The sequence below is a fragment of the Odontomachus brunneus genome, unplaced genomic scaffold, assembly GCF_010583005.1.
Source record: "Odontomachus brunneus isolate Ranch 3 - 2012 unplaced genomic scaffold, Obru_v1 Obru_scaffold_051, whole genome shotgun sequence".
NCBI classification, from domain to species: Eukaryota; Metazoa; Arthropoda; class Insecta; order Hymenoptera; family Formicidae; genus Odontomachus; species Odontomachus brunneus.
Window position 1 is genome coordinate 2,010,022 of NW_022639501.1, and position 27,562 is coordinate 2,037,583.

Below are 27,562 nucleotides of genomic sequence, written 5' to 3' on the forward strand. Positions count from 1 at the left end.
CCACCACCACCACCACCACCACCACCACCACCACCACCACCACCACCACCACCACCACCACCACCACCACCACCACCACCACCACCACCACCACCACCACCACCACCACCACCACCACCACCACCACCACCACCACCACGACCACCACCACTATCACCGTTACCACCATTACTACCATCATCATCACCACCACCCCTCTGTTCTCCCGACTGCTCGTGGCACTTCCGGTTATCAGCGACAGACTTCTTGCCGACTAATTTTCTCGCGTGACAAGGGCAGCATTTTGAATTTGTCGACCGTTAAGGCCCGATCGCGGAACACGTGCGTTGTTAAGGTTAAGAATGTATCACTTGAGGAAACCGCGAACGTAGAGCCACTCTACGATGTTCGGGCTTAGACCTCCGTGTACACGATTATGAAGAACGATCACGTAGATACTTTGTCGTGTGACAAGGAGCATACCGCTAAAGATACCGTTAGAACTAACTGTACTCCGTAGTTATAATTAATATATGTAATACAGCGGGGTATATTTTTGTACGTAGCGTGAACCAATGTCGCCGCGATCCTCGTTTGTACCGTATCAGAAAAACGCGAATTCGCGTGCGGATTGTGTCAAAAGGCGCGAATTAATTGTCAAGCGAATATCGTAACTTAGATCGGAGGTGCCTGTAGAAATTCGAATAATTAAATTCAATTGACGCGGGAGAAAATTGTGAGGCAGTCTGATTAGAAAAATGTCGAGGGCGAGAGAAAAAGAGAGTGAGAGAGAGAGAGAGAGAAAAAGAGAAAGAATTAAAGGGAAGAAGAATCGCCGATGGAGAACAGCGATGAAGGGAAGAGGTTCGCGACGACGCCTGGGTGAGGTAGTAGGTTGTATAGTAGGGAATGGAAATTCGCGAGATACGAAGTCCACTGTACAACTTGCTAACTTTCCCGGTCGTCGGCGCCGCGACGTCTTGCGACGCTACTGGCATGGGATCGGGATTTGTAGCCGTGGAGGAAAAGAATCTCCGAGAGCCGTCGAGAATCTGTGTTTGAATATACGTCGATCTTAGTGCGAGTGTCGTATGCGTGGTCTTCTCGAAATGCGAATATGTATGATAATACGACGCGTCTTTTCTAGGTGCCAATGTGTCCGCGAAATGAAACATCGAGAGACGATCCCCCTGTCGGTCTCCTGCGAGTAGGAAGACTCGAGTTGATCGTTCATCTCTCGATTGTAATTTGTGCAGAGAGCACTTTGTGCGGGAACACTCGCGTGCTTCCCTCTTTAGAGTATTCGCTCTTGCGATTGCATGTATATGTATAGTGAGGACAAGTATTTTTATTTTTTCATTGAATTTCATTGGCTCTTTCGTTTCTCGTTCTCCAAGCGCGTGATCTTGTTGGCCCGTTGAGTCTCGTTCGAATTAGAGATCTTGAGTAATGATCTTGTGATATGATAAATACAGTAAAAACGTAACTCGTCGAGATGGCAAGATTTATATTAGGTTGATGCAAAAGGTTTGTCGTGTTTGGCAAATAAAACAGCAAACGAGATTATGCAACTTCAAGGGATTGTTGCGAATAAAATTGACTTTGATCGACTCACTATTATTTCAGACTTCTAATGAGGACTTCCTGTTTTCCCTCTAATATCCAAACTTCCTACGAGAATAGTTTTTAACAGGAAAATAAATCTCTTGCACCAACCTAATAGTTTGTATTTTACAATTTGTTGGTACTTTCACTGTCTCTCCACCTCATTGCTCAAATCTGCTCAATTTTGGAACAGTAACTTGCAAGAAATTAATCAGAGGAGCGACGTAAGATTGCGTAGACAGAAAAAAATCAAATTTACACGAAATTCTCTTGTAAAAGAGAAAGAAAGGCAGAATGAAGAGAAAGGACGAGATGGAGAGAGAATGAAAGCGGTAAGCGTGGTAAAAAAAAATGAAAGAAAAAAGGGCAATGGCGGGCGGGCTGATTGTAAAGCCTGCCGCGTCGCCGGTTCCCTGAGACCCTAACTTGTGACGTCGCGACCGATATCTCACAGGCTAGATTCTCTGGTATTGGCGATGAGTGCTGCCTTTTGCCGATCAAAAGTCAGTCCTAACAACAGAGATACAAACGGCTACGACAACTTTTACCGCGGCGCATTCGCGTATTCCGCGTCTATTTTCGTTGTGCAATATGTCATACGATTGAAGAACGAGTGGCTTGCGTTACACTGCACTCATTGGCGAGCTACGCTTCACATTTAACCTGTGTGTGTGTAACTCTAAGAATCGAATGAGAGAGGCGTGAGGTTGCGTCTGTCTGTGTGATGAAGTGACAGTACTGTCAAAATCATTGTTCGCAAGATGCTCATATATTTACGTCATATAATTTCATCTCAGGTCAAGCTGAAGCGCCTTGTATCGTATATTCATTGGAAAAAAGAATGCAATTCTTTTTTTTTTTTTTCAATAGGTTTCGTCACATACTCGTATCCAATAAGATCTTTTTTCTTTTTTAGTAATTCTCAAAAGACAAGTTTTCTTGGATGCATTTTGAAATTTATCGAGAGGATTGCAAGCTTTTTTCCTGACTGTGTTATTGTTGTCCAATCTTAATTTTTATATAAATAATATATGACTATTCACAATTGACGTGTAAATAAAATTACAAGTACGCAGAAAATTTGTAAACCTTACCCCAGTTGTAAATCTATACCCAGTTCTGTTGATGTCAGTGTATGTAATAAAAATTACTCAAAAATCCATTGCTTAGAAAATACAATACAGAATAAGATTCTTTAAATAAGATTTCTTTAGTACAAATAAACGCACCTACATATAAAAAGATAGTGTTGATCATTTCCTTTTTACATGCTACACATATCTGTAGTGTAATATCAATTGCCGTACCATCATTTAAAATAACATTTTAAATCGTAATTTTATCGACAATGGTACGAACTAATATTTTGCAACACTACACGATATGTGTCATTTATTCAAATGCTTCATATTACAATATTATCATATCAAAGCGTATTTTATAAAATATTTATAGATTTTCGATACATACTTCAAATTCTGTTTTAACATATTTTTCCTATAAAAATATATGATTGTTGTGACTAAATGTTCCCTTACAGATTTAACGGTCTTTTCTTAACTATGTTTCTATATCATTATATAATGCAACATCTTTAAATCGATCTCACATAACGGTGAATTCAAGAAATAGTATAACAATGGATCAGCATTCGTCGTTGTCCAAAAGACTGTAATCAGAGACACCTACTCTAAAACATTTATATATGTACATACGTGAGTACTTATATGTACACAATATCGTATATATGCAATAAAGAAGGTGAATCTGTTTGTCTTAGAAAAACAGAAGACATGAAAAATTGTTAGTCTCTCTATACTGTATATGTACACATGTACCTAAATGTCGATGATATAATTGCCGGTGTGAAATAAATATGAAGTAGTCACTTATGTGTTTTCATTTTAAACACTTTCATACGATTAGACTTGCAAGTGTTAGAATACTTAATAAAGAGTGAATTCTACTAATTTATATTAAAATATATCTACGTAGTTGCATAAATATTATTTATATATTTAATTCATACGTTTAACTGCTTGTTGCTTATGTATGTTGATATGATGTTATTCTTAAAATATTCTCAAAGTGTGACGTACCTAAGTGCCCATTCAAACTCACAGGTAACAAAAAAGTTACGTCACGTAATGTTCAAAAGGCAAAAGAAATTGTCAGAAATAACTACTTTAATATACAAGCTTTCAAGTTATACCAATTTCCCATCGAGCACAATTATTCTCTCAAGAGTGTTCTCAAATTATTATATATTAAATAAAATGTTAAAATAGAAAATGTGTTATACCTAATTATTTGTTGAAGTTGCTGTGTCGAATAAAATGTTGAGAGAGCTATTTTATCAGTAACAGCTGTAGAAATATACGTAAGAATACGATTTTATCAAGTATACCTTCTCTCTTCCTCAACAAGTCTACTAAGCTCCGCGGCCGAGTAGCCCAGCAACTGCTTTAAGTCACAAACGAATTTATAGACAAATCGTTTACCATGAACTTTCGAGATCATGTCGCCGTCGTAATAATATCGAAGCGCCCTACTCAGTTTCTCATAATTCATCGACGGTTTGTTTTTGCGTGCTCCCCACAACTGGGCGACTGCTTCCGGCTGACTAAGCTTAAACTCTCCCTCGGTCCCGATCCACTGAATCGCATCTCTATGTTCTTTGTCCGTTAGTAATTCTAATAGAAACTGCCACAATTGTATTTGGCCATTGTTAACGGATCGATTGGAAGTGGCTAAAGTGAACGTAGTGGAGTCGGCGTTGTCGACTGGTATACCAACATGCGGTTGTTGGTCTACCGTCGTTCGCGATCTTGCCGCTTTTGGACTACGCACTTTCATGGGTTTCTCGATTTCGTTCTCGTCATCTGGCGCATCTTTTTGCATTACAGCTGCAAAAAAACAACAGTATTACTAGAATGAATAAATTTAGATATAATGAAAACAGTTTCTCATTTGTTTATCGATTTGTAATATAAAGGATTTCTTTTCAATAACATACCGACAAACTTGCATTTTTTGAGAAGTTCTAAATGCGTCCAAAATACATCTCCTGGGTCAAGAGGCACTTTAGCTTGGAAGTCTTTCAGTGTGAGGTTACATAGTTGCTCTCCAGTGATGTTCCAATCAGCCAATCGTAACGATACCAAATTGAATTGTCTAACAGCCCATTGCAGCCAATGTTTAACATGTGCCTCTGACCAATCTCTTGGGTCAGCTGGTATTTTTAAACGATCCTTATGAAGAAAGAAAACACGTGTATCTTTAAATGACATATATAAAAGTTTTGTTGGACAGAAAATGGAATATAAAATTTTCTACAAAACATCTTGATAATATATATTTTTTTACTATACTTTACCTGCTCTTTTTTGTAATGTGGATCTACCATCCATCTCATAATTTGCCGTTTCTTCTTCTTGGCAGGCAATGGTGCTGTTTTATATAAAAAAAACAAAAACATATTATTTACTAAGTCTAGAAAATCTTATATTTTTATTTGCAAAAATAATCTAAATTCAAACATACAATTAGTTTCCTCAAGTTCAATATAATTTTCTGCTGGCTTAAGAACATCCACTATATTGATACGTTTTTCATTATCTCTCGTGATCTTTACTTGTACACTAACTTGAACCACTCCTTGTCCTTCGATGCATTGAGCTGCTAAAGTTTTATCACTCTCCAACTATTATAATAGACATATATTATAAATTCGAAGCTAAGGAGATAAAAATAAATATAAATACACATATTTTATTTATTACCATCTGTGCATCTTGCAACCAAAACGAATATTCTGATAAATCAATTTGAAGTTTTGATTCTAACAAACTTCTTAATGTCGATAAAGGTTCTCTTATTTCCATGTGCTGCATTAGTATTGCCACTATATATTCCTCGTCATCATTTGTGGTTCCCTCTAATGAGAAACTGGGTTCAACCTCCAAATCTGAGCTATCTTGTTGCAGTTGTGTCATGATGTCATCATCCTGTGTCAACATTGCGTCTGGCTCCAGTTTTATGCGCTTTATCATCGCATAAGAATCCTCGTCAACGAAATTACTAAAATAGATTAAGTAAATGTGAATGTTTATCAAAGATAAGCTTTAACTTATGTTAGACAATGTTCAAGACAAAAGAAAAATCAAAATATCAAAATCTAACCTTTTACTAGTAACCCTACGGCAATTAACCGATTCCATAATAATTGAATATGTAAACAATCCACATTAACACTTTCACGCAGCTCTAAACAAAATTGTTGTACGCGTCAACAACATTTCGATCATTTCGCATAATCCACAATACACGAATAACCAGATAGACTTCAGACTTCAATTATTGGCTGAGCGCACTATAACTTAAGTGGCCCAACGCCATTGCTCTACGAATAACCAGATACAAGTGGTCTGTTCTTAGTGGTCTGTTCTTTTCAACTGCACTGCTGAACTGGTGCAATAAGTTAAAAGGTTCGTTCGAGTTTCTTGTACTTTTCACACTTTTATGGCTCCTGCACACAGGACGCGGTAATGCTTGCCGCGCGGCGGAAGTCCGCGCGACAGCCAATCAATATGTTGTTTTTCGTAAGAACTAGAAGGTTATTACGGAAAGCAACATATTGATTGGCTGTCGCGCAAACTTCCGCCGCGCGGCAAGCATTAGGACCGTGGCACACAGAAAAACTTAAGCAGTAAGACGTAAGCAGTAAGCAAATTGACCAGTCACAGTTGTTGATTCTTCTTACGTCCAAGAATCAACGACTGTGATTGGCTGATTCGCTTACTGTTTACGTCTTACCGCTTAAGTTTTCTACGTGCCACCAGCTTTAAAGCGTCTTCTACAATGGCAGTAGGAGTAGTAGTAAGAAATAAGCAGTAAGTAAATAGACCAATCACAATCGATTATTTTTGAAACGTGAGAATGGAATTGGTCAATTTGCTTACTGCTTATTTCTTACTACTACTCCTACTGCCATTGTAGAAGACGCTTTACCGTGTCCTGTGTGCAGAAGCCATAATGCCCGTTGCATACTCCAAACAACACAAATTTTTCAAAATACATGAAGACGTTTTCAGGACGGAGGGACGTCATCAGAATATTCTTAGGACGTCCTTTGAAAGTGTGAATTATCTGAAAATAGCTAATAAATTTATTTACATTAATTGAATTTTTTACATTTTCACTCTTAAGCCCATTCTACAATTGCGTGAACGTGGATGTAAGTGATTACGACAACCAATCAGAATAAAGGGACGTCTACATTGGAAGTAAATAGCAAGAAGTAGGAAGTAAGAGTAAGAAATTGACCAACCACAGTCGAATGTGAGAAGAATAATTAACTATGATTGGTCAATTTCTTATTCTTACTTCCTACTTCTTACTGTTTACTTCCAATGTAGACGTCCCTTAAAGCAATCAGTGAATAAAACATTCGGATTAGTTGACTCTAAAGAGACGTCTACATTGGAAGTAAACAGTAAGAAGTAGAAAGTAAGAATAAGAAATTGACCAATCATAGTTAATTATTCTTCTCACATTCGACTGTGGTTGGTCAATTTCTTACTCTTACTTCCTACTTCTTGCTATTTACTTCCAATGTAGACGTCCTTTAACACATAAGGAAATCAATCAATCAGAGTCATTCATTTCTATCCTGGAGAGGGAAATAAAGATTTCTGATTGGTTGATTCCCTTATGCGTTTGCGTTATGCAAAAGTTTGTGCTCAGGCCCTTATGCAAGATTCACATTGTGAACTACGTTCGATAAATGTATCGCGTATGATGCACTTCACTGTTACGAAATTACGATTGCAAATACGGTATAGTTGTGCGATTAACGGTATAAATTGATGTAAGTTCGTTGGTGAAAGGGCCACCGAGCTAAGCTGCAACCAGAAAGAGAGAGAGAGAGAGAACTTGATGTAAGTTCTGTGCTGACGACCATCATACTACACGTTTGTATAAATATTTCTTATCTTAATACTATGTCAATGATTTATATCAATACATATCTACATTCGTATAGGATAGTTATAGAGTGATAAGTTCATATGAATATAATTGATGAAAATAATGTAATGGGAAGTTGCAAATATCGACGTCCTATCGATAGTTAGGTTAAGTTAGGTTTAATTTTGAGTTGAGCCGAACACAGATGTTGCTTTGCAATCCTTTTTGCTCTGAAATTGAATTTTTATTCAAACATGTTTTCAGTCGAAGTTCACAAAATCGATTTTCGCCAAAACTAATTGGGCTGTGTGGAAAAATAAAGGAGATTACGACCATTAGCTTATGATCATTAGCTTAGTTACGAGTCGATATTTCGCGTGAAACGCGATATATTTTCACAGTAAGCAATAACTTGTTTGTGACGAAGAAGAAAGAAAAGTTATTAAAGATCACACAATAATAACTAAAACAATCTGAACATTTTGATTTGATAAATTTGAACAGTTTAATTTGATGGTAAGAGTCAATGTATTAGTTCAGCTGAATATCATCTCTTTATAATTGCTGGATATTATTATCCTCTTATTAAATAAATGTTAAACCAGTTTTCAATCTATATCTATCTCTAATCTGGTCTCTAATCTTTTGATTTTTACAGCATTTTTGATAAAACATTCTCAAAAGAAGATGGATCCTTTGGAAGGAGATAAGAAAGATATCTATAGAGATTCAAAGTTACCAGGTATAGGCCGTGGAAATATGACTTGGGTACAAACAGATAACGTGGGACTTAGGAGACCGCATATTACATCTAGCAATCAATCTCTAGGTTGGCTTTAACATTGTTTATATAACAATGTTTGTGTAACTTTTTCAATATGACTGATTTGAAAATAAAAAATTATTCACTTGTGTGTAGATTCTGTTGCTTCAAGGAGCACAGAATATGGATCGGAGCAAACTCCTGGAAGGAAACAATCTAAATTATCCGTAAATGCAGCTGTATTTATTCCAAAGGTAAACGAGATAGTACTATCTGTCTCTATATTTATATCATTATTATAAGTAATTAGTTAACTTGTAATTAATCTGCTGATAGTTTCCTAAGTCAGTACAAGACAGAATTGATGCAGCTCGTGCGGCACCACCTAATATAAACCCTGGACCTGGTCTGATAGAAGATAACACTTCTGATATATCTTTACAACAATGCTTAGACATACAGGAATCACAAGCAAACAGTTGTAACAATTTTAATACAAACTATGAGTATCAAAATTATTCTGATGGCAAGGTAAATATAATTTATATATATATATATATATATATATATATATATATATGTATATATATATATATATATGTATATGTATATATATATATATGTATATATATATATATATATATATATATATATATATATATATATAAAATTTCACTTAACATTGTATATATAATCTCACTTAATTTTGTGGAGTTGATACAAGGCATTCCTATAATATAAGAATGTTCCGAACAGGAACGGGAAGTAGACACGAATGTAAGCGATTTTAATCGTACAATATTTGAACTTGAAAGGATCATATGTACTATAACTAGGAGTCCTGGTGAATTCGATAATTTGGTTCCATCATTTGTAAACAATATTAGAAGAGAAGGCAACATATGTTATCTGCGAATATTTGTGACGAGCATCATTAATTGGGTATGTTTACTTTTAGTTAGATAAACTCAGCTATTCACGTTGTACAAGCTTTATGAAGATACACACCTGGATAGGTTTGTTCTTGTTACTTACGCTTTTCGCACTTAGAACAAGACAGACGTATATTTGAACACTGAAAAAAGCAAGAGCGAGGAAATCGAATGCGAAAAGTGCGAGCAGTACAAACAAACCAACTATACTCATCTTGTACAGAACTTTTTGTATATTATTTTACATTAAATTCTATACATCGCGTATTATTTCATTACTCTGTGTTTTCAGTCCATTGACGAAAGTAATTTTCGGTATAACGGAGCCCGATTTTGCACGTATTTCGATGACACTTCAGAGTCCGAGGAGCAATTATTATTTAGGGATATCTTACATTACTCGTGAGTCTAAATATACACAAAAAATGTACTTAAACATGCTATATAAAACTTGTGCGTCAACGATATTTTTTGGATATTAGGTGTCTATTAGAGACCCGTATGCAAGAGTTCGTGTGGCAGCGCGTGTCCGACGATAGCTATGACCAAAAGAAATGTCACGGATTGATATTATTTTTAGCCGAATTGGTTGCTCAGATGGACGAGACTTTTGCTTTCACCTTAGGAGGGCTTTTGATAGAGTTCATCACCAAAATACTAAAAAAACCCACGTCGAACATTGCTAAATATATATACCAAGCGCTCAAAGTAAGCTAAAGTATAACAATGACGATTTAAACGATCTTTGATTCCTACTACTATTACTTCTGACCTTTCGGCGTATCGCGTAGTTGGCAGGGCAGCGATTAGAAAAGGATAAGAGCAAGAGCGTAGAGCTCAAAAATATGATGCAAACGTTAACGGAGTTTGCAAATAGAGGACAACAAAACACGTCAGTAGGAAACACGGCACACAGGATGCAAGAGTCGCGAAATGAAAATTGGGGTAGAGACCCATCTCATTCTGATTCGTTCAGAACCAATTCTACACTATATCAAATGCAGCAAGTGTCGAATGAGCCAAGCGCGTCTAATTACGCACCTGCTTTTAATTCATCGAAAACGAGCACGGTAGTATCCCAATCGGACGATGCGTTGGTATACGGTCCCGATGGGCAGATTATACTCACAGAGGAAGAAAGCAAGTTTCTTCATGACCACATAGAACAGGAGTACGTGAAATTTCAGATATTCATATTTCAGATAAATAATTTGACACAATTGTTACTATAAATAAATTGTTTAGGAGTATACATTAATATGCTACTGTGTAATGTGTTACAGTGCACTCGACGATTATATAGATTACAATTACGACGATGAAATTGCAACCGCCTACGAGGAGTTCCTGAGAGACAAATCCAAGTAAAGCTCCTCCAGCAAGCAAAGCGAGACACGTCTAAACGAGATAATGTTAACACCTCGAGTCTCGCTATAAATACGTAATTATTCGCTTGAAGATTCTGCGTTTGCACACGGTCATCATAAATTGCCGGTCTGACGCGAATATCGTAGTTCTGATATGAGATCATATTGTGTGCAACGCGCGCGAAATAATTATATACACGATATTCTTTAGAACATAAAGAAGTATATGTACGTAGAAAGGATATATCGCTACCATAATACACATCACGCTCTGCTTCGTACGAAAAAATTGCACTATATAATCTTCCTTTCAATTCATCGAGTTCCGTCATATGTACAGAAAACATATGTTGATGTGTATGTGGGTAGTAGTAATACAAACGTGCGTATACATATATACATATATATATGTGTGTGTATATATATATGCTTCAAGTTTTAAATATATTTTTCGTTTATTTAAAATTATGTATACGCATTTTTACAAAGTTTCATAAATATATGACAATTCGCATATGATGTCGTTTTATACATCCGACCGAGCTTGGATTAAATAGTATATCTGTATAACATTCCGTTCTTCAATTACGGCTGCAGAACGTTTCGAATTCTGACAAGTCGTAAATAAGCGTTCGACTATTTTGCTCGTGAATTCGCGGACATGTCTTCGGCGCAAGAATGCGCTGCTCGAGCGAAAATGTCGAGCGTTTCGACGAACGAATTTTCGACAACAATCCCATAAATATGCGAATAACTTGGAGTTCCATCTCGCGGTTTGCAACATCGTGTCGCATGGTTTCAGACGAAAAACTGCGAAAAAATACGAGACATACGATCGCTAAGCAATACTTAACATAATAATGGGCTCGTTTACATAATGAACTCTTTTTTCTTCTCACGCGTCGTCTGCATAACGTCAGCGGCGTTTCTTTTTGCTCGAGCCGCATTCTTACCTTGCGCTGGACGCGTCGCGATTTTCCCTTGAAATTCGACAATGAAACACTATATTTGAGATATATGGCGCCCATAACGGAACGGCAAGATCCCTGCCGGATCTACTTCGACGTTGCAGTCCGATCGAGAGCGATTATCCCTGGAGAACCATGTTTGGCGCGAAAGGATACGCTCGTCGTGAGACTCCGCATGAGAAACTGCAGTATGTGGTTAGTCATACCTGTTTTGACCGATCGGCTCACATTGTCTCGTACACGCGGTGACCGAAGTGTTGTTGCAATGCCTGAAATGACTGCTAATCCCGACAGAGGATCCAGTCGCGGGTGTCTTTCACTCGTGACATTTAGACGTGACGTTCGTTAGAAAGATTCTCAGAATAATTCTGCGTTCGATAGTCAGGCCAAGAGAACGGCTGCGAATTAAGCGGAACCGAACGTGTATTTACTAATACACGTGGGCGTGGTACTCTATCAAGCACCTTGAAAAATAATCGGAATCGCGCGCTGCGTGGGCGAAATTCGAAGTGGGGCCGAAGGTCGCGGATGGTGGGGCCAGCCTCGTATCCTCGCTTTCGTCTTCATCATCTCCGCGGCCGCGGCTAACTCGGTTAGTCCTTTCCGCATCAGCACCGGGGACGAGCTCTCACGCGTCTGACAAGGTGAGTAAAGGCTAAGGCGGAGAATGAGACGTAAGCGCTTAAATCTGTCGTAGTCGTATTGAAGTATCGAAAACGTAAGTTGTGAAAGGCTAATGTGAATGCGGTTACGTTTACGGTTTTCTCTGTCTTGCTTTACGTCCACGACTACGACAGATTTAAGTGCTTACGCCTCGTTCTCTGTCTTAGCCCTAAGAGTCATTGCGACTTCTATCACGCGCGAATGCTCTGCGAAATTTCAAACTTTCGAGTCTCGAAGAATCTCGCGCGATAGCTCGTATTGTCGTTCACGATTCGAAAAAGAGCGCTCATTGATCGAAACATCCTTTTGTCATTATTACCGTCGTTAACTGTCGGCAGGTAGTTTGGAACGACGACAAGATGTTTTTTCCTACGCAAGCCGCAGTCTTGCTCCTGTCTCTGTTTGCCGTGTTGGTCAACGGCAGTCAGTACTTCCAATCGCGTGTAGTCACGTCTAGTAAGTACTCGTATCATGCGAAAATAAGCGAGCTGAGCTCGAGTTGGTTGTTCGGAACATGACTGTTGAATCATCGGCATCCCCGTGTGCAGGCAGCTGCGACAGCTACACATGCGGAACCAACGCGAGATGCACCATAAGCGAAGGACGACCGGTCTGCTCGTGCCTGAATCTACATATGGGAGACCCACTTGCGCACTGTATACGAGTCGAATGTTTAAGTGAGCAATTTCCCATACACGCTTCTCGAAGAAAAGATATCATATTTTTTTCAAATGTCTTTTGGATGTTTTTTTAAACGTCTTTTAGACATCTTTGAGATGTTTCTTGAAAGTTCATCTTAATTCAAGTCAAACTGATCTGAACGTAGTCGCAAGTCGTAGTCGAAGAGTAATCGTCTCCTTGCAAATTTGAACGGTGTGTCTGTTTCAGTCAACGACGATTGTCCATATAGTAAAGTGTGCACGGATAACAGATGCATCGATCCCTGCATCGGTCTGTGCGGCGCCAACGCGAACTGTAACACCAGGAACCATGTAGGCACCTGCGTATGCCTACCAGGACACGTCGGCGATCCGTTCACGGGCTGCCACGTCGCGGATCCTCGTATGTAAAACATGAAATGACAAATTTCGTAAAATTTTGCTAAAATCTTTGCTAAAATTTGTCTATATTTTAAGTGAGATTTCGCCCCAGGAATTTTAGACAATGTCGAATATTTCTCCAATATATCTCTGATCCTAAGCTTTAGCAAATTTGCAATTTATTCTTATGCAATTTTGTCTCGAGCAGCGTAATTCTGAACTAGAAAAATTCAAACAACTTCTCACCGATGATATTCAATCGCGATGTAGAAGCTGCCTGCAAGCCGAGCCCATGCGGGCAGAACACCCAGTGCGAGGTGATCAACGAAGTACCGGTCTGCACTTGTCTACCGGGTTACAGAGGCTCGCCTTTGGCTGGCTGTCGTCACGAGTGCGAGAGCGACAGCGAGTGCCCTCATCACCTTTCGTGCTCGTCGTCATTCAGATGCGAAAACCCCTGCAAGTGTGGCGAGAACGCGGAATGCGAAGTCATCAATCACCAAGGCAGGTGCACCTGTCCGAAGGTGAGCGAAAAATCATGTTCTCCCTTCCTCCTCCTCGTAGGAAAAGAGGATGTCTTATCCTTCAGTGATAGAGTTATAGAGGTCTGACGTAATGGGCCGATGACAGAAGCCCGAGTCGAGTACGAAACCTGTTCTTCTATTTCAGACGTGGCTGGGAAATCCGTACGTCTCGTGCCGACCGGAGTGCACCGCCCACTCCGAGTGCCCGACGGGCAAGCCCGCCTGTCTCTATCAGAAGTGCGTGAATCCATGCGACGGCGTTTGTGGAGTGAACGCCGACTGCCACCTACGCAGCATCACCCCCGTTTGCAGTTGCCCAAAGCACATGACTGGCAATCCTTTTGTGAGCTGCAGACCGTTTGAGCCACGTAAGCATCAGATCACCTATTATTCTTTTTGAGCAGGAAATGGAAGAAGCTATCCCGATAAACAGATGTTAGCAATAGCTAACCCGATAGCATCCCGATAAAAGAAGTTAGAATAGATAATTGAAAAAAGCTATAATATTCTCTCCATGCGGATCTTTATGTATTCTTGCTAATAAACTGCAGAAAAATCTGTAGCAAACGTAAGATCTGTTTCCGCAAGTCTTGCTATTTAGAAATTATTACCATCCCAATGCTCGGTTTTCCGATCGCACTACAGAAACGTCGTTTCTCACTTTCAGGTGATCTCTGCGAGCCGAATCCCTGCGGCTCGAATGCGATCTGCACGCCGGGTCACGACAACACCGGCAAGGAGAGGCCGGTGTGCACGTGTCCCACCGGCTACATCGGTAACGCTTTGACAAGCTGCCAGCGCGGGGAGTGCTTCACTGACAGCGAGTGTCCCGACAATCGGGCGTGCATCGACTTCACGTGCAAGAATCCGTGCACTGGTCGTGAATGCGGCTCGACCGCCACGTGTACGGCCCGACGTCATATCGCGGTCTGCACGTGTCCGGACGGGACCAGGGGCGACGCTCTGTACACCTGCAACCCCATCGAGAGCAAGTCCGTGTACAATTACGGCCGTGCCTACCGTTACCGCTACTAGTCACAAAAGGCGAACTGCGCTTTTAAACGCTCTTTGCAAAACCGTCTAATTTATTCTAATTTAATGTGCATCTTGTACGCGCATCTTAATTCATTGTCATTCAATGCTCGCGCGGAAAATCAGAGCGGAAGGAGATGATCGAGAACGGAGGATTTATCGAAGGACACGTCGTTCGGTCAAGTCTTGTTAAGGCTCATGCTACTTCGCCTCGACCTTCTTCGTTACTGACGCGTCAGAAGCGAGGAAATATATACTCAACATTCTTGCAAAATAAAAGATATGATAAATGATACTTGTGCAGTCAATTAAGAAAAAATTTGTAAAATGTTGGAAATATATTCCCTTTGACCCTTAAAGGGAAATATATTTTCCCCCTACTGACCCCTTCGACTGAAGTAGTCAGTCAAATTAGAGGCGAGGAAGCAAGAGCCTCGATTCTTTGGGATTCGCCTACTTCTCGCCGAAATCGTAATAAACAGAGCAACCTTACCTTCGTAATGCTATACTAGTCTTCTAATCCTCGCGTTTTGAAAACATCACGGATCTCACATGTACGTTCTGTTTTTGGGCTACAACCAGCCGTTTATGGATCTCGTTTATATTCACGATAATGATAATAATAGACACGCGATGACGAGATTTATACTGCCGAGATTTTATACTCGCTCTACAATCGCACTTCTCCAGCCTGTCCTTGTCCGTCCCACATGCGACATTCGCGTATAACGTGTAGTGCACTAATTGTTGAGAGGGAGAGAAGAGATATCCTTGTACATCTAAACAATAATTTTTATTGAATAATTCAACATTATGTCCACTTGGTAAATGGAGTGCGGGTCGTTATAAAACTAGTTGAGAAATTTAGGAAAACATTACTTACTAGTGTACTATTAAAAAATAAATAATCGCGATTTTTTTTACATATTACACGTTACACGACGCTAAGAATCCAATAATTACGCTATTACTCGTTATTATAAGTATTGGCAGCACCGTTATTTGCAAAGTTCGTTAATTTCGAAATAGTCATATATCGTCCGCTTCGGTATGTTCGACTATAATTGAATTTTTTTTTTTTCTATAAATCTTCTTTCTTACAAATACGTTAAGGACACAGGCATTGTGTTACTCTTCGTTCTTCCTGTAACTATAACAATATATTAACACAGTATATTATTTCATTAGTCTCTTAGTTTTTTTTTTATTTCATACTGTTTGCGCATATTGTTCCTCTCATTCAATCACGTGACTAAGATTATATAATCTCGCGTCGATACAAAATAAAAATTATATAAAAAGAAAACATTTTTTTCAGTCTGCTGGATGAACAATTAAGCTACTTATGCCTCTATGCAGGCAATGATTAATTTACAAGACACGAACGAACAGAAACGATCGAAATAAATAAAGGGGGAAGAGAAAGAAAGAAAGAAAGGAAATATGGGGAATGGAATATTGTCTAACTACGCGATTAATTATGCGCCGCTCTTTTGCCGTTCATGTAACCAATCCACCTCTCCGCGGTCGTGATGAAAATAGGATCGTTGTCGATAGAATGGAGAAGAAGTAGTTGATTGATGTGAGTAGAATGGTAATCCCACCTGGCTAAATTTGGTGCCGTTTTTAGCGTAAAATGACGTAAATCGTACGTCGTACCAGAGCCAGTGTCAAACAACGTTAACATATTCTTTAACGACGTCATACCCTGATTGAAGAGTCTGGACGCTTCCTCCGCGTCCTTACCCATCGCTATACTCTTTAGATCATAGAGGCCAATGAGTGAATAAATAAAACCGTTGAGTATGAAAGAGGAGGGTGTCGTGGGATACTCCTCATACCAAATGTATTTGCCTAAGAATAATGCAGCCACACCTCCTTTGGCAGAGGACAATCTGAAAGGCCGCAAGCCTCTGATGGCAGCCTGCAGGTATTTCGCCTCTCCGGAATGGTAATACGCGCGCGCCAACACCGATATCGCGTGACCCTGACCCATGCTGGAGTACCTGCAAACAATTTGTTCCATGTAAAACTAGCTCCACCATTACTATATACATATGTATAAAGATATACTGCAGTAATTCATACCATCCAGGCTCGAGAATAGCCATTCCAGACGCCACTTTCCTCCTGACGGGATTCGGCCAACCTCCGGAGGTGACATTCTGATTAGCGACGAACCACCTCGCCGCGTCGTAAAATTGCTCCATGTGTTCGCTAGTTGATAATGTCATATTGTCGATCATACCGGAACCGTACAGAGTAATCTGAACTATCTATCATATAAAATTTACAATTTATTCCCAAACTATTAAGAGTATTCCTTCTTGGGCAAAGAAGAGATCAGTGAGTGCTTTCCATTTAGTAGCACAAGTCGATATAAACATCATTCTTATTTTTGTTACTCACTGAATACGCACAAAGATGATATTTGTGTCGACTTGTTTTACCAAATGGAAAACATCCAATAATAAAGTGATATTGTTATAGCACGCGCCATTTGACCTTTATTACCTTTAGTTTGGAGCGGGGTATTTTCTTCCTACTCTTGTCGTTCAAATAAAGACCTTTTTGTAGATCAACTACGAGATCTCTAGTGAGGCGTCTCCACTGGTGATTAATTTGCCCAATTCCATAATACACGTGATTATCATGATTATACAATACTGTATTACTGGTAGCGTAGTAGTAAAGATAATACATTTCCTTTTTCTCTCTTGACTGCAGCATAACCACGACACTGCCATTATTCTTCACATTGAAATCCCACTTCAAAACAAAGTCCAGAACGTGATCCAGACTCAAAGAGATCCCGGACATGCTGGTCTGCGGCGTTGCAAATTTCAAGACGTGACTGTTCGCCTGCGAGTCGTACACTCTATCCAAGAGCGAGCCCTGAGAAACATTCCAGTTCTGCTTGATCTTATCGGCATCCTCGATTATCTTTCTATGCGGTTCCGGCTCTGTTAGGTTTTTACTATAATGCGATAATCCAAATTGAGCAATTTGCGTGGGGTAATAATATCCTTGGCTCTCCCATTGCGTCGAGATCGGAACGCCGTCGGCGCCGCTGATACACTTAACTCTGTCCCTGACTTCGACATTGTAATTCTCGAAAGTCATAAATACACCTCGGGAATCATACTTTCCCTTAGGACTTACGATTTTCGAATAACTATGCAACCATTCGAATCTCTCTAGGCCGTCGTAAGTAGCTAATTTTCCATAAATCTACAACATTATATCGAATTGTTATAATGCGTGTATTTAGTAATAATATAATTTAAAGCTGAGCTCAATCAGATACCAACTTCAAAGTATTTGTGGATGAATGAAAATGGTATATATACTTCATCACCCTCCTTGCGACATCCTATTGAGTAATCGCCATTGATGTGGCAATCTATCTCTTGATATCCTGATTCCGTGCTCAAACGATCCTGTATTAAGATATATGATATTTTAGAAATGTGTTATCGCATATCAATGATAAAGAATACCAAAAAATAAGAAATATTTTAGTAAGGCTTTAAGAATAAAATCTAAAAGTAACTAATATTAGATCTATGACAGCCAAAACTAGTTGGTTTGTTTGACAAATAAATCAACAATAGAAAATCTATATATGACCCATATAATTGTATTAGATAATGTTTAGACAATGTGTAACCAAAACACCTAATACAGTTATATAGATCATATATAGATCATATATGGCTCTTATAGTAGTATTAGTTACTTAAAAAATACCAAGATGAATCTCTTTAATCTTACCTTATGTTGATACTTTGTTCTCCAGTCTGAGGCATGAAATAATAAACTGCCTCCACAATTATTCCATGATGTAAGTAAAGAGCTCAACGTAGCGACAATCAATACAAATAAGATTGTCTTGAAATTCAGTCGCATCATCATATATAACCTATCGATACCAAACATCTCTTCGTAGACATATGCATTGCAATATACTAATATCTGCAGCATATAACAGCAGCTGTCATGTGCTTGGTAAACTACATGTTAGATTAACATGTAGTTATTAAAGCCAGTTGTAAATTTATTACAATTGAACGTCACAACTTTTTTATCATTTTACAATATTATATCAAGTGGTGTCTCAACAGTGTTGTCCCGGCGATTTCTCAGAATCCATTTTTAGTGCCGATAATCCATAACATTGTAGCATCAATAAAAATTCACTTGTTCACAATCCAGAGTACTTGTATCTTTCTGTTGAATGTATGCAAACAAATTGCGACTTTTTCGAAAGATACCGTTCAGAGGTGAAAAATTTAGTCACTTTCAGTAGACTTTTAAGATGCAACACACGGTGCATTAAAACAATTTTTCACGATCGTCACAATATGCTGAGTTATTGTAAAATTATAATCAACGGTTATTGGTCGCATTCCTCACTAGCAAACAGCTCTGAAACTGATTATAATCACTTATATAATAAAATGCGTAGCAGAGAGAGAAGAGAAATATTATTCTCGATATATTGACGATATGTTATAAATATACTGTTGTGTCCCTAGCCTAAAATTTTTCGACTGGTTTCACTGAATTTATTGCATTGTATGATTTAATTTATGCGTATAATCGAGACTTACATATATATTTTTAAAGATTACTTTAATCTCGTCATACCCAATAATAAAAAAAAATTGATTCAGCCATTACCGGCAAACTATTGAGTGATAGAGTTTGATGAGTGTCAGTTGCATAGGGTGTGTGTGTGTGTGTGTATGATATTGCGTTGGTGTGCACATAATATATATATATATATATATATATATATATATATATACTCATTCTTATTATTCAAAAAGTCTGTTCGTTGTAGCTGCACTGGGATTGCACTTGAACTGGACAGTAGACCTGTGGTCTGTTCTTTTCAGCTGCACTGCTGAACTGGTGCAATAAGTTAAAGTGAGACAAGTATATTTTTTCTCATTCTAATGGCTCCTACACACAGGAGGGAGCGGTGCACTTGGACACGGTGTATTTGGACACAGCCAATCACAGCACCGTGTGATTAGAGACAATTGTAGGGTCCCTTTGAACAGCGACTTGTGATTGGACTGTGTCCAATTGCCCCGTGTCCAACTGATATACACCCCACACAGGATGCGGTAATGCTTGCCACGTGGCGGAAATTCGCGCGACAGCCAATCAATATGCTGCTTTCAGTAATAACCTTCTAGCTCTTACGGAAAAACAACATATTGACTGGCTGTCGCGCGGACTTCCGCCGCGCGGCAAGCATTACCGCGTCCTGTGTGCAGGATCCATAACTTATTGCACCAGTTTAGCAGTGTAGCTGAAAAAAACAGACCACTGTTCTTTTTCGCTGCACTGCTGAACTGCACATATATGTAGACACATATATGTTTTCTCACTTTAACTTATTGCACTAGGCAATAGTGCAGCGAAAAAGAACAGGGTCAGTGTAAAGCCAGCGGCATACGTGCTTGTTCATGCTGGATTGCTTGCTGATTGGTGCATTTCTGAAGATGGATGGAAATACACCAATCAAAACAGAGTATCTCCATCCAGCAAGCAATCCAGCACGAAAACAAGCACCGTGTGTCGCTGGCTTAATAGCTCCTGCACACAGGACGCGGTAATGCTTGCCGCGCGGTGGAAGTCCGCGCGAAAGCCAATCCATATGTTGTTTTTCCGTAAGAGCTAGAAGGAGTTATAAACTTTTTTCCCGGGTAGTTTCCTATAGAATACGAAATCGTTTATAACCAGATAAAAACGATAAAATACGATAGGATTTATATTTGAACTTGGTTACGCGACATTATGCCGAAAACTAGATGGGGAATACGTTGGTACCAACGAAAACCCCTAGGTAGCAGAACATCAAAATCTGTAAATTGCCAACACTATTGAAATTGTAAATCTCTATGAGTTCGCGGATAAGAAATGGCGTAGGGACACTAAAGTAAGGGTTGTGTTCCGTTTCACACATTATGCGCGCATTCCCTATAATATATGTGACGTGAATTGTAGATAAATGCGCGCATATACATGAAACGGAACACGGCCTAGGTGCTCCCAGCCACATATTGAAGTCTTGAATGAGTTCGCGGAGTCTTTTGACATATACGTGTGTACATATATATAAAATAATAAACAGTGTAGAACGAAAGTACACAGCATAAAATTGAAAAATAAGTAAATAAATGAAAATAACACGAATAAATAAAAATAAAGTGCATAGAAAAGAATAAGGTGAAAAATATAAGAAGATCCTCTTATATTTTTGTGTATACGTAATTTTCATTGCGCAGCTATTTTATAGTATGATTAAACCTGCGTAGTAAAACTTACGTATACGCAACTATTTCAAGAATAGGGGCCCAGAGGCCCGATTCTTGACGAATGAGATACGCATGCGAAAATCTCCAGTATACGTAACGTGAACTATACATTGGCTTGGTTTACATCGTGCACGTGATACGCGTATTAAATAGTAACTTTCTATTAGATAATCTTAATATTAACGATATATATAAACAATGGTATATTAAGCTCATCAATATATAATACTCATCAAGAAAACGTATTGTATTGATTGAATGCGTTGCCGTTGATATGCATTGTCAATATTAAAATTATCTAATAGAAAGTTATTATTTAGCAGAGCTACTTACATTTAAATATGGAAGCGAACAAACAAGGGCTGTTTACGATAATTCGAGTTGGAGTAAGTACGAGTTAGTTTCACCAGAGCCGAGAAATATGATAGATACAACATCTAATATTTTCATGATTTATGACAACTCAATGCTGTCCGATAAATCGAGTAGAGTAGAGTTAGGGTAGTATAGCGGATAGTATATGAATTAACAGTATCAGGTAACATAGTTTCGTAAAATATATAACAATAATATTACGAATCAATGAGTTGTTACATTTTAGAAAAATTAGAAGCACTAAATTAAATTATGAAAAGATATCATGTATTTGTAAAATATTCAAAAGTAGAAAACAATTATTCTAACCTATTATTAATCTGTTATTATTGAATATTTTACAAATACATGATATCTTTTCATAATTTAATTTAGTGCTTCTAATTTTTCTAAAATGTAACAACTCATTGATTCGTAATATTATTGTTATATATTTTACGAAACTATGTTACCTGATATTGTTAATTCTTATACATATACTATCCACTATGTTATCCTAACTCTACTCGATTTATCGGACAGCATTGAGTTGTCATGAATCATGAAAATACTAGATGCTTGTGCCTATCATATTTTTCGACTCTAGTGAAACTAACTCGTACTAACTCCAACTCGAATTATCGTAAACACCCAAGAACAGACAGATAAAGTTGACGCTATAAACCTATATATGCAGAGCTCGACACTGATTGGTTGTCGCAACATCGCAGAGGCGCAAACTTTGGACTTTTGCAAACCTTGCGATTACTGCTTGCGACTAGCTTACAACCGGAAATAGTGCTGCTTGCGATCATGCGATCATTAGTTGACTGCTTGCAACTAATGTAGAACGACCTCAAAGCGCTTCAAAGCGTTTGCAGTGTTTAATGGATCGTATTCTTGGCTATGTATATATATATTATATTGTAGCTATACGACACTTGTCAGTTTCTTGTATGACAAGCGCATGCGTAATTTTTTAGTTTTTAAAGCTCCTCACACGTGTGTGCTTACATGAATTTTATATATATACATGTTGTTTTGCATCTACAATGAGCTACAAAGACAATTTTAACGTTTTCGTGGGTGGTAAATCAGGTATTTTCAAAGGTAATTACAAATACTCATTTTGAAATCATTGTCGTAAGTTACATTGTTATATAGGTTATATAGAAGCTAAAATAAAGTCAAATAATAATACATCTGTTACAGGAATAAAAATTGAAAAAAAAGCAAATATAATTAAGAATATACAGGACTTAGTTTCTATCACGGAGAGTGATCAAGTGACTACTGTCTCCTGGGGTGATGATGATGAGAAAGATATTTTAATTGCATGTGGTGTAAAGGGAAACAGAAGGTGATACAAAATCAAGAATTTTTATAGTAAAAGGAATGTTCAATTTTTTTCATTTCCCTATAAAATAAAATATACAGGGAAATATAACTATTTAACAAAATTATTCATTATAAAATTTCCTAACTGAAACATTTTGATTTGATCAAATTTTTTTGTTACAGAGTAAAAATCTATGACTCTGAGAGTTCTAGATTTACATGTTCATTTCTTTGTAACACAGGCAAAGGCAGTATTAATGGAATATCACAATATGATGGGTAAAGTTATTTTGTACTTTATACTAAATGTAATGTACTTTAAGTACTATGTATTATGTACTAAGTATAATGTATTTTATACAAAAATATGTGTGTATATATATATATATATATATATATATATATATATATATATATATATCAATGTACACTGATATTATTTCATAATACAGTCTGATTTTACCTCTTAGGTCAATTCTGACAGCAGTCAACTCTGGTGAAGTGACTCTGTGGCGATTAGACAGAGAAGAGGAATTATTAATAAATGCTGGAGAAAATTTGGACAGAATGTGTCACTCTCGCGTGCAACGAAATGTAATAGCCACTGGAGGACGGGAACATATACTCAAATTGTATGACTTGGAAAAGCAAGCGTTGATATTCAATGAAAAAAATCTTCGGCATGATTGGTTAGAACTGAGGGTACCTATTTGGATATCCGATATGAATTTTCTGCCAGAAACCCAACAGATTGCCACAGTAGGCAGATACGGACATGTAAGAATCAGAGTGATTTATACAAAAGCTACTGTCATATGGTATCTCTTTTTATAATAGTAAAAATATATTTTTTACACAAAAATATTTAATAATTCCACAAAGGTACGCCTGTACGACCCACGTGCGCAGAGGCGCCCTGTAATAAATATAACGCATCAAGATGAAGCTTTCACCTGTATGTGCGTTACTCTAAAAGAAAAGTAAGAGCAAGAAATTTATATATTTTATTAAATATCTTGTCTATGTAAATTAATTGAACTTATCTTGCAGACACATTATAGTAGGCTCTGGCAAAGGTAATTTGAATCTCGTCGATCTCAGAAAACCAGGCAAAATATTAAACACATACAAAGGATTCGTCGGTGGAGTAACCGGGGTGGCTTGTAGTATGAGTAATCCATATATCGCAAGCGTCAGCTTGGATAGATATTTGCGGATACATCATATCGATACAAAAGAACTTCTAAAAAATGTAATTTCCAACGTGCGTTTTAATAGAATATGTGAAACTTGTAATTATTATCGCATTTTATATTGCAGATTTACCTAACATCGAGACTGACGTGTCTGGCAATGAGGTCGGATTTCTCTATAGAAACAAACACTGAAAATAATCAAAAAGTCATAACGGAATCCAGTTGTGACAATGGCGGTAGCGTTGGCGAACAATCCTCAGATGATGTGGCTAGCGAAGCGGAATATGACGAATTATTTAACAAAATGCAAGTAGTGGGTAATAAGAGTGAAAAAGTCGGTAAAAAGCGGAAACTTGTCAAGTCAGCAAAGAAAGTCTCGTCGAATGATCGTGATATCGTAAGTACTCGACAACAATCTTAATTTACAAACGTACTATAGTTGCACTTGCATCTAATAATACCTTGTGTCGCGTTTATGTAACTCTTCTTTTTCCTTTTCTCCACGCAGGTATCTCAAAATCCGATGCAAAAGAGGAAAAAGAAAGATCAAGCATGGCTTTGCAAAGAGATAGAATAATAATTAAGATAATAGATTTCAATTACAATTTATGAATTTGCTAATGTTACTTCTTACGAATAAACATATGTTATATATAGTTTTTTTAAAACGTATATTATGAATTCGCAGCAGTTCCTTATGGACTTCTTCGTATTTCTTCCGCTATGTTTAACCCCTTGACTGTGGAGACAGAAATGGACTAGTGCCATGCTTTTGTGTTGGAAAAAAATGTCGAATTTTCTTTATGACATTATTATAAAGGTTTTTGGGATCACTCAATTCGAATTTGACATCAAAATTTCGAAAATCAAAATGGCGGATCCAATATGGCGGGTCAAAATTTTGAAAATAATCGGATTTTTATGAAAGTCGGTATTTATATATTTTTGAGATCACTGAATTCAAATTTAATATCAAAATTTCAAAATCCAAAATGGCGGATCTAAATTTTGAAAATAATCGGATTTTCATGAAAGTGGGTGTTCAGACATTTCGTCTGAACAAAAAAAAAAAACAAAAAAATTTTTAAATTATAAAAAAAAAATATATAAAAATGAAGTCAAAAACCGCTACGTCCTTGTTTCATAACTTCGGGTTCGGCAGACAGCAGTATTATGTAAATGTTATTTTTACTTAAAAATTTTTTAATCCACTATTTGGAATTTTGAAATTTTGATATAAAATTCGAATTCAACGACCCCAAAAACATATAGATACTCACTTATATGCAAAGAACAATAGTTTTACTATTTTTTTTTCTTCAATGTGTGTATACACGTCATCCATACTGGTGGCACGACTTTTTCACGCGCGTATACATGTCATTCACAGTCAAAGGGTTAAGTTGTTAATTTTTATATTAGCAAATCATACACACCCACAGATACTCTATCCTCTCTCTCTTCCAACATACACGCTCTAATTTTCATTTGTATAATTGTATAAATATCATAATTAAGTCTATCACACAACTCTGAAAAAAAAATTTGAGATAGAAGAGGAACAATCTAAGCACATACGCAGCTGCAAAGTAAGAAACGTTTTGCCGCAAAGTAAAATTTCATCAGCAAGTTGCATCACTCGGCGACTCGTCTAGGTTTGAACTCACAAAGGATAACAAGGGGTCGTACAAGGGAGAAGGACGTTGCACGCTCGCTCGGTTCATCGGTGGGTGGCGCACTGGCGAAGCAACTACGTACAATTAACCATGATTAGGTTGATCATTTATTGTACAGTTTATTTATCATTAATATCTCATCGATAGCTTGTATCTTGGTTCGTAGATGCAGCGCGCACCAAGTTCGATCGTCTAATTCCTGTCGACTCGCCTCTAATTATTATGTCGAACGAAGAAAAGCTAAGTATCTTGCTCCGACAATTTCTACTGTGTGCTCTCAACAACAAGTAACAAGTCATATCGAAGCCAAGTGCGCGGCCATTGGTTGTACGCGCTGCTGCATATAGGCTATAATGTGTAATCCTTTAGCGTCTTTAAGAAGTATAGAAGGTGTGTGTATAACGTGACAACTCCGCAAGGTTGCAACGCGTTTTGTACTAAAAAACCAAAACGAAGAAGAAAACGAAACGATGCTCTGCGGCTCTCTACGGCACATTAAATAGTATTTCTCAGCTGTACAAAAATCTTTGTCCACTACGCTCCTCCTCTCGTCGTCGTCGATTTAATACTAATGTTTAGCTTCGTCTTATCTCGCGACTGCACTTACATCTCAAATAGAATATTTACGCGTATCCCTCGAACGTATCTAAGGAATACATATTTCACTACATTTACAGGCACTATCCCCTTCGAAATCGAGTAACTACCATCACCCGCGTTTTCTACATGAAACAAAAAAAAGGAAGGGCAAGAGTAAAGCTCCGCATGTGAAACGTGGAATTGTGTGTCCTCGAACTCAAAGGATCGTTCGTGTAATGCGAAATCAAATTTCTCCGAGAACTACTGGCGACTCGTCCTCGACGACTCGATTGCACGTGAATCAAGAGTCGCTTCGAAGAGGTGTCCTTTCGCTTCACGAATTGCAATCGATGCAATCAGTAGATCGACCTGGCGCGGATATGTAGCGATATCTCTCTCTGTCTCTGCTAGGAATGCTTCTCTCGATTCGTCTCGGAGAGCGCTTTTGGTGCAAAACGATATCTCATAGAAATCGCGGCGAATATATTCCTGTTTGTATTCTTTATAATTCGCATTCTTTCTCACGATATATGACACAAGTAATAATTACAATTGGATCTCTACAATAGTACACGGTTTCGTTTACTGTCCGCTTACACGGCGACTGTGTAACGGTTCGCCTTCTTTATTTGTTTATAGAGGACGACAATTCGACACGCATGCCAATAAAAAGTATAAAATCAACGATACATACATATCGCTGGAGAGAATAAACCAATCGATCGGAGAATGTGTCCTCGACATAAGTCATAAGAGAGACATATTCTTAAGCAAAATTGTCCATTATAATTACAAAAATTTGTCTCACGATAATTTAAATGATACATCAGTCGTATCGTCAGTAACGATTATACAATACATAGAATTTGGTCAAATATCACATCAAAATTCGAGTATTTTTATATACTTCCATTTTGTCGTTTTTTTTAATTAATTGTTATCAATAGACGCGCAAGTAGTATCACATGACAAGAATTTTGCGTATCATTTTTAAACGTATAATCCAATCTTATCTTTTTCTTCTTTATAAATACTCAAGAGAAGTATAATAGCACTGATGATACCGACAGAATTATTCTAGTGGTTCAATTTAGGGAATGAAGAAAAGAAAATCTTCTTCACGCATCTCTCTGCTGTTTCGTTTGCATTCCGTCAATATTCGACTTTTCTATTTTACATTTCACAGATTTCATGATATACGATTTCGATACAAGAGATAAAAGGGAGATTTGTAATTTTCATACAGA

The 27,562-nt window shown here is 37.8% G+C and overlaps 5 protein-coding genes across 12 annotated transcripts; 3 read left to right on the forward strand and 2 right to left on the reverse strand.

The window, feature by feature from the left end:
* Nucleotides 1–2,331: 2,331 nt before the first annotated feature.
* Nucleotides 2,332–6,015, reverse strand: LOC116845369 (DNA-binding protein Ets97D). Its single transcript, XM_032817955.1, has 6 exons — nucleotides 5,767–6,015; nucleotides 5,367–5,664; nucleotides 5,128–5,287; nucleotides 4,961–5,034; nucleotides 4,601–4,835; nucleotides 2,332–4,490 (listed from the first exon to the last, which is right to left on the reverse strand). Exons 1-6 carry the CDS (start codon nucleotides 5,802–5,804, stop codon nucleotides 3,982–3,984), a joined length of 1,314 nt encoding a protein of 437 aa, XP_032673846.1. The 5' UTR covers nucleotides 5,805–6,015; the 3' UTR covers nucleotides 2,332–3,981.
* Nucleotides 6,016–7,315: 1,300 nt separating this feature from the next.
* LOC116845350 lies at nucleotides 7,316–11,129 on the forward strand. 7 transcript variants are annotated; one of them, XM_032817914.1, is made up of 11 exons: nucleotides 7,316–7,556; nucleotides 7,816–8,067; nucleotides 8,210–8,380; nucleotides 8,471–8,568; nucleotides 8,651–8,845; nucleotides 9,071–9,256; nucleotides 9,365–9,463; nucleotides 9,539–9,648; nucleotides 9,729–9,954; nucleotides 10,038–10,417; nucleotides 10,530–11,129. In XM_032817914.1, exons 3-11 carry the CDS (start codon nucleotides 8,239–8,241, stop codon nucleotides 10,612–10,614), a joined length of 1,521 nt encoding a protein of 506 aa, XP_032673805.1. In that variant the 5' UTR covers nucleotides 7,316–7,556; nucleotides 7,816–8,067; nucleotides 8,210–8,238; the 3' UTR covers nucleotides 10,615–11,129. The 7 variants fall into 7 exon arrangements, with proteins under 7 accessions (XP_032673805.1, XP_032673807.1, XP_032673806.1 ...); XM_032817916.1 differs by having other exon boundaries at nucleotides 7,816–7,951; XM_032817915.1 differs by having other exon boundaries at nucleotides 7,316–7,523.
* A 948-nt stretch (nucleotides 11,130–12,077) lies between these two features.
* LOC116845351 (neurogenic locus notch homolog protein 1) lies at nucleotides 12,078–16,027 on the forward strand. Of its 2 annotated transcripts, none has more exons than XM_032817922.1 (7): nucleotides 12,078–12,225; nucleotides 12,587–12,700; nucleotides 12,793–12,921; nucleotides 13,133–13,306; nucleotides 13,555–13,808; nucleotides 13,954–14,176; nucleotides 14,476–16,027. In XM_032817922.1, exons 2-7 carry the CDS (start codon nucleotides 12,604–12,606, stop codon nucleotides 14,841–14,843), a joined length of 1,245 nt encoding a protein of 414 aa, XP_032673813.1. In that variant the 5' UTR covers nucleotides 12,078–12,225; nucleotides 12,587–12,603; the 3' UTR covers nucleotides 14,844–16,027. The 2 variants fall into 2 exon arrangements, with proteins under 2 accessions (XP_032673813.1, XP_032673812.1); XM_032817921.1 differs by having other exon boundaries at nucleotides 12,081–12,225; nucleotides 12,583–12,700.
* Nucleotides 15,910–19,624, reverse strand: LOC116845349 (D-glucuronyl C5-epimerase B). Its single transcript, XM_032817913.1, has 6 exons — nucleotides 19,454–19,624; nucleotides 18,615–19,274; nucleotides 18,152–18,280; nucleotides 17,355–18,071; nucleotides 16,929–17,116; nucleotides 15,910–16,846 (listed from the first exon to the last, which is right to left on the reverse strand). Exons 2-6 carry the CDS (start codon nucleotides 18,822–18,824, stop codon nucleotides 16,315–16,317), a joined length of 1,776 nt encoding a protein of 591 aa, XP_032673804.1. The 5' UTR covers nucleotides 18,825–19,274; nucleotides 19,454–19,624; the 3' UTR covers nucleotides 15,910–16,314.
* A 2,718-nt stretch (nucleotides 19,625–22,342) lies between these two features.
* Nucleotides 22,343–24,732, forward strand: LOC116845387 (WD repeat-containing protein 74). Its single transcript, XM_032817978.1, has 8 exons — nucleotides 22,343–22,636; nucleotides 22,739–22,886; nucleotides 23,048–23,143; nucleotides 23,335–23,641; nucleotides 23,747–23,844; nucleotides 23,915–24,116; nucleotides 24,185–24,457; nucleotides 24,569–24,732. Exons 1-8 carry the CDS (start codon nucleotides 22,579–22,581, stop codon nucleotides 24,635–24,637), a joined length of 1,251 nt encoding a protein of 416 aa, XP_032673869.1. The 5' UTR covers nucleotides 22,343–22,578; the 3' UTR covers nucleotides 24,638–24,732.
* Nucleotides 24,733–27,562: the final 2,830 nt, after the last annotated feature.

Bases quoted from the DNA above. Each gene is read 5' to 3' on its own strand.
- LOC116845369 (XM_032817955.1), bottom strand. From the start codon at position 5,804: ATGGAATCGGTTAATTGCCGTAGGGTTACTAGTAAAAG. The intron at 5,288-5,366 runs GTAATAAATAAA...CTATTATAATAG, and splicing joins GGTTGCAAGATGCACAGATG to TTGGAGAGTGATAAAACTTT. The intron at 5,035-5,127 runs GTATGTTTGAAT...TATATAAAACAG, and splicing joins TGAACTTGAGGAAACTAATT to CACCATTGCCTGCCAAGAAG.
- LOC116845350 (XM_032817914.1), top strand. From the start codon at position 8,239: ATGGATCCTTTGGAAGGAGATAAGAAAGATATCTATAGAGATTCAAAG. The intron at 8,569-8,650 runs GTAAACGAGATA...ATCTGCTGATAG, and splicing joins CAGCTGTATTTATTCCAAAG to TTTCCTAAGTCAGTACAAGA. The intron at 8,846-9,070 runs GTAAATATAATT...TGTTCCGAACAG, and splicing joins AAAATTATTCTGATGGCAAG to GAACGGGAAGTAGACACGAA.
- LOC116845387 (XM_032817978.1), top strand. From the start codon at position 22,579: ATGAGCTACAAAGACAATTTTAACGTTTTCGTGGGTGGTAAATCAGGT. The intron at 22,887-23,047 runs GTGATACAAAAT...TTTTTGTTACAG, and splicing joins GGTGTAAAGGGAAACAGAAG to AGTAAAAATCTATGACTCTG. The intron at 24,458-24,568 runs GTAAGTACTCGA...TTCTCCACGCAG, and splicing joins CGTCGAATGATCGTGATATC to GTATCTCAAAATCCGATGCA.
- LOC116845349 (XM_032817913.1), bottom strand. From the start codon at position 18,824: ATGCTGCAGATATTAGTATATTGCAATGCATATGTCTACGAAGAGATG. The intron at 17,117-17,354 runs GTAATAAAGGTC...TTTATATGATAG, and splicing joins TACCCCGCTCCAAACTAAAG to ATAGTTCAGATTACTCTGTA. The intron at 16,847-16,928 runs GTATGAATTACT...AATTGTTTGCAG, and splicing joins GCTATTCTCGAGCCTGGATG to GTACTCCAGCATGGGTCAGG.
- LOC116845351 (XM_032817922.1), top strand. From the start codon at position 12,604: ATGTTTTTTCCTACGCAAGCCGCAGTCTTGCTCCTGTCTCTGTTTGCC. The intron at 12,701-12,792 runs GTAAGTACTCGT...CCCCGTGTGCAG, and splicing joins ATCGCGTGTAGTCACGTCTA to GCAGCTGCGACAGCTACACA. The intron at 13,809-13,953 runs GTGAGCGAAAAA...CTTCTATTTCAG, and splicing joins GCAGGTGCACCTGTCCGAAG to ACGTGGCTGGGAAATCCGTA.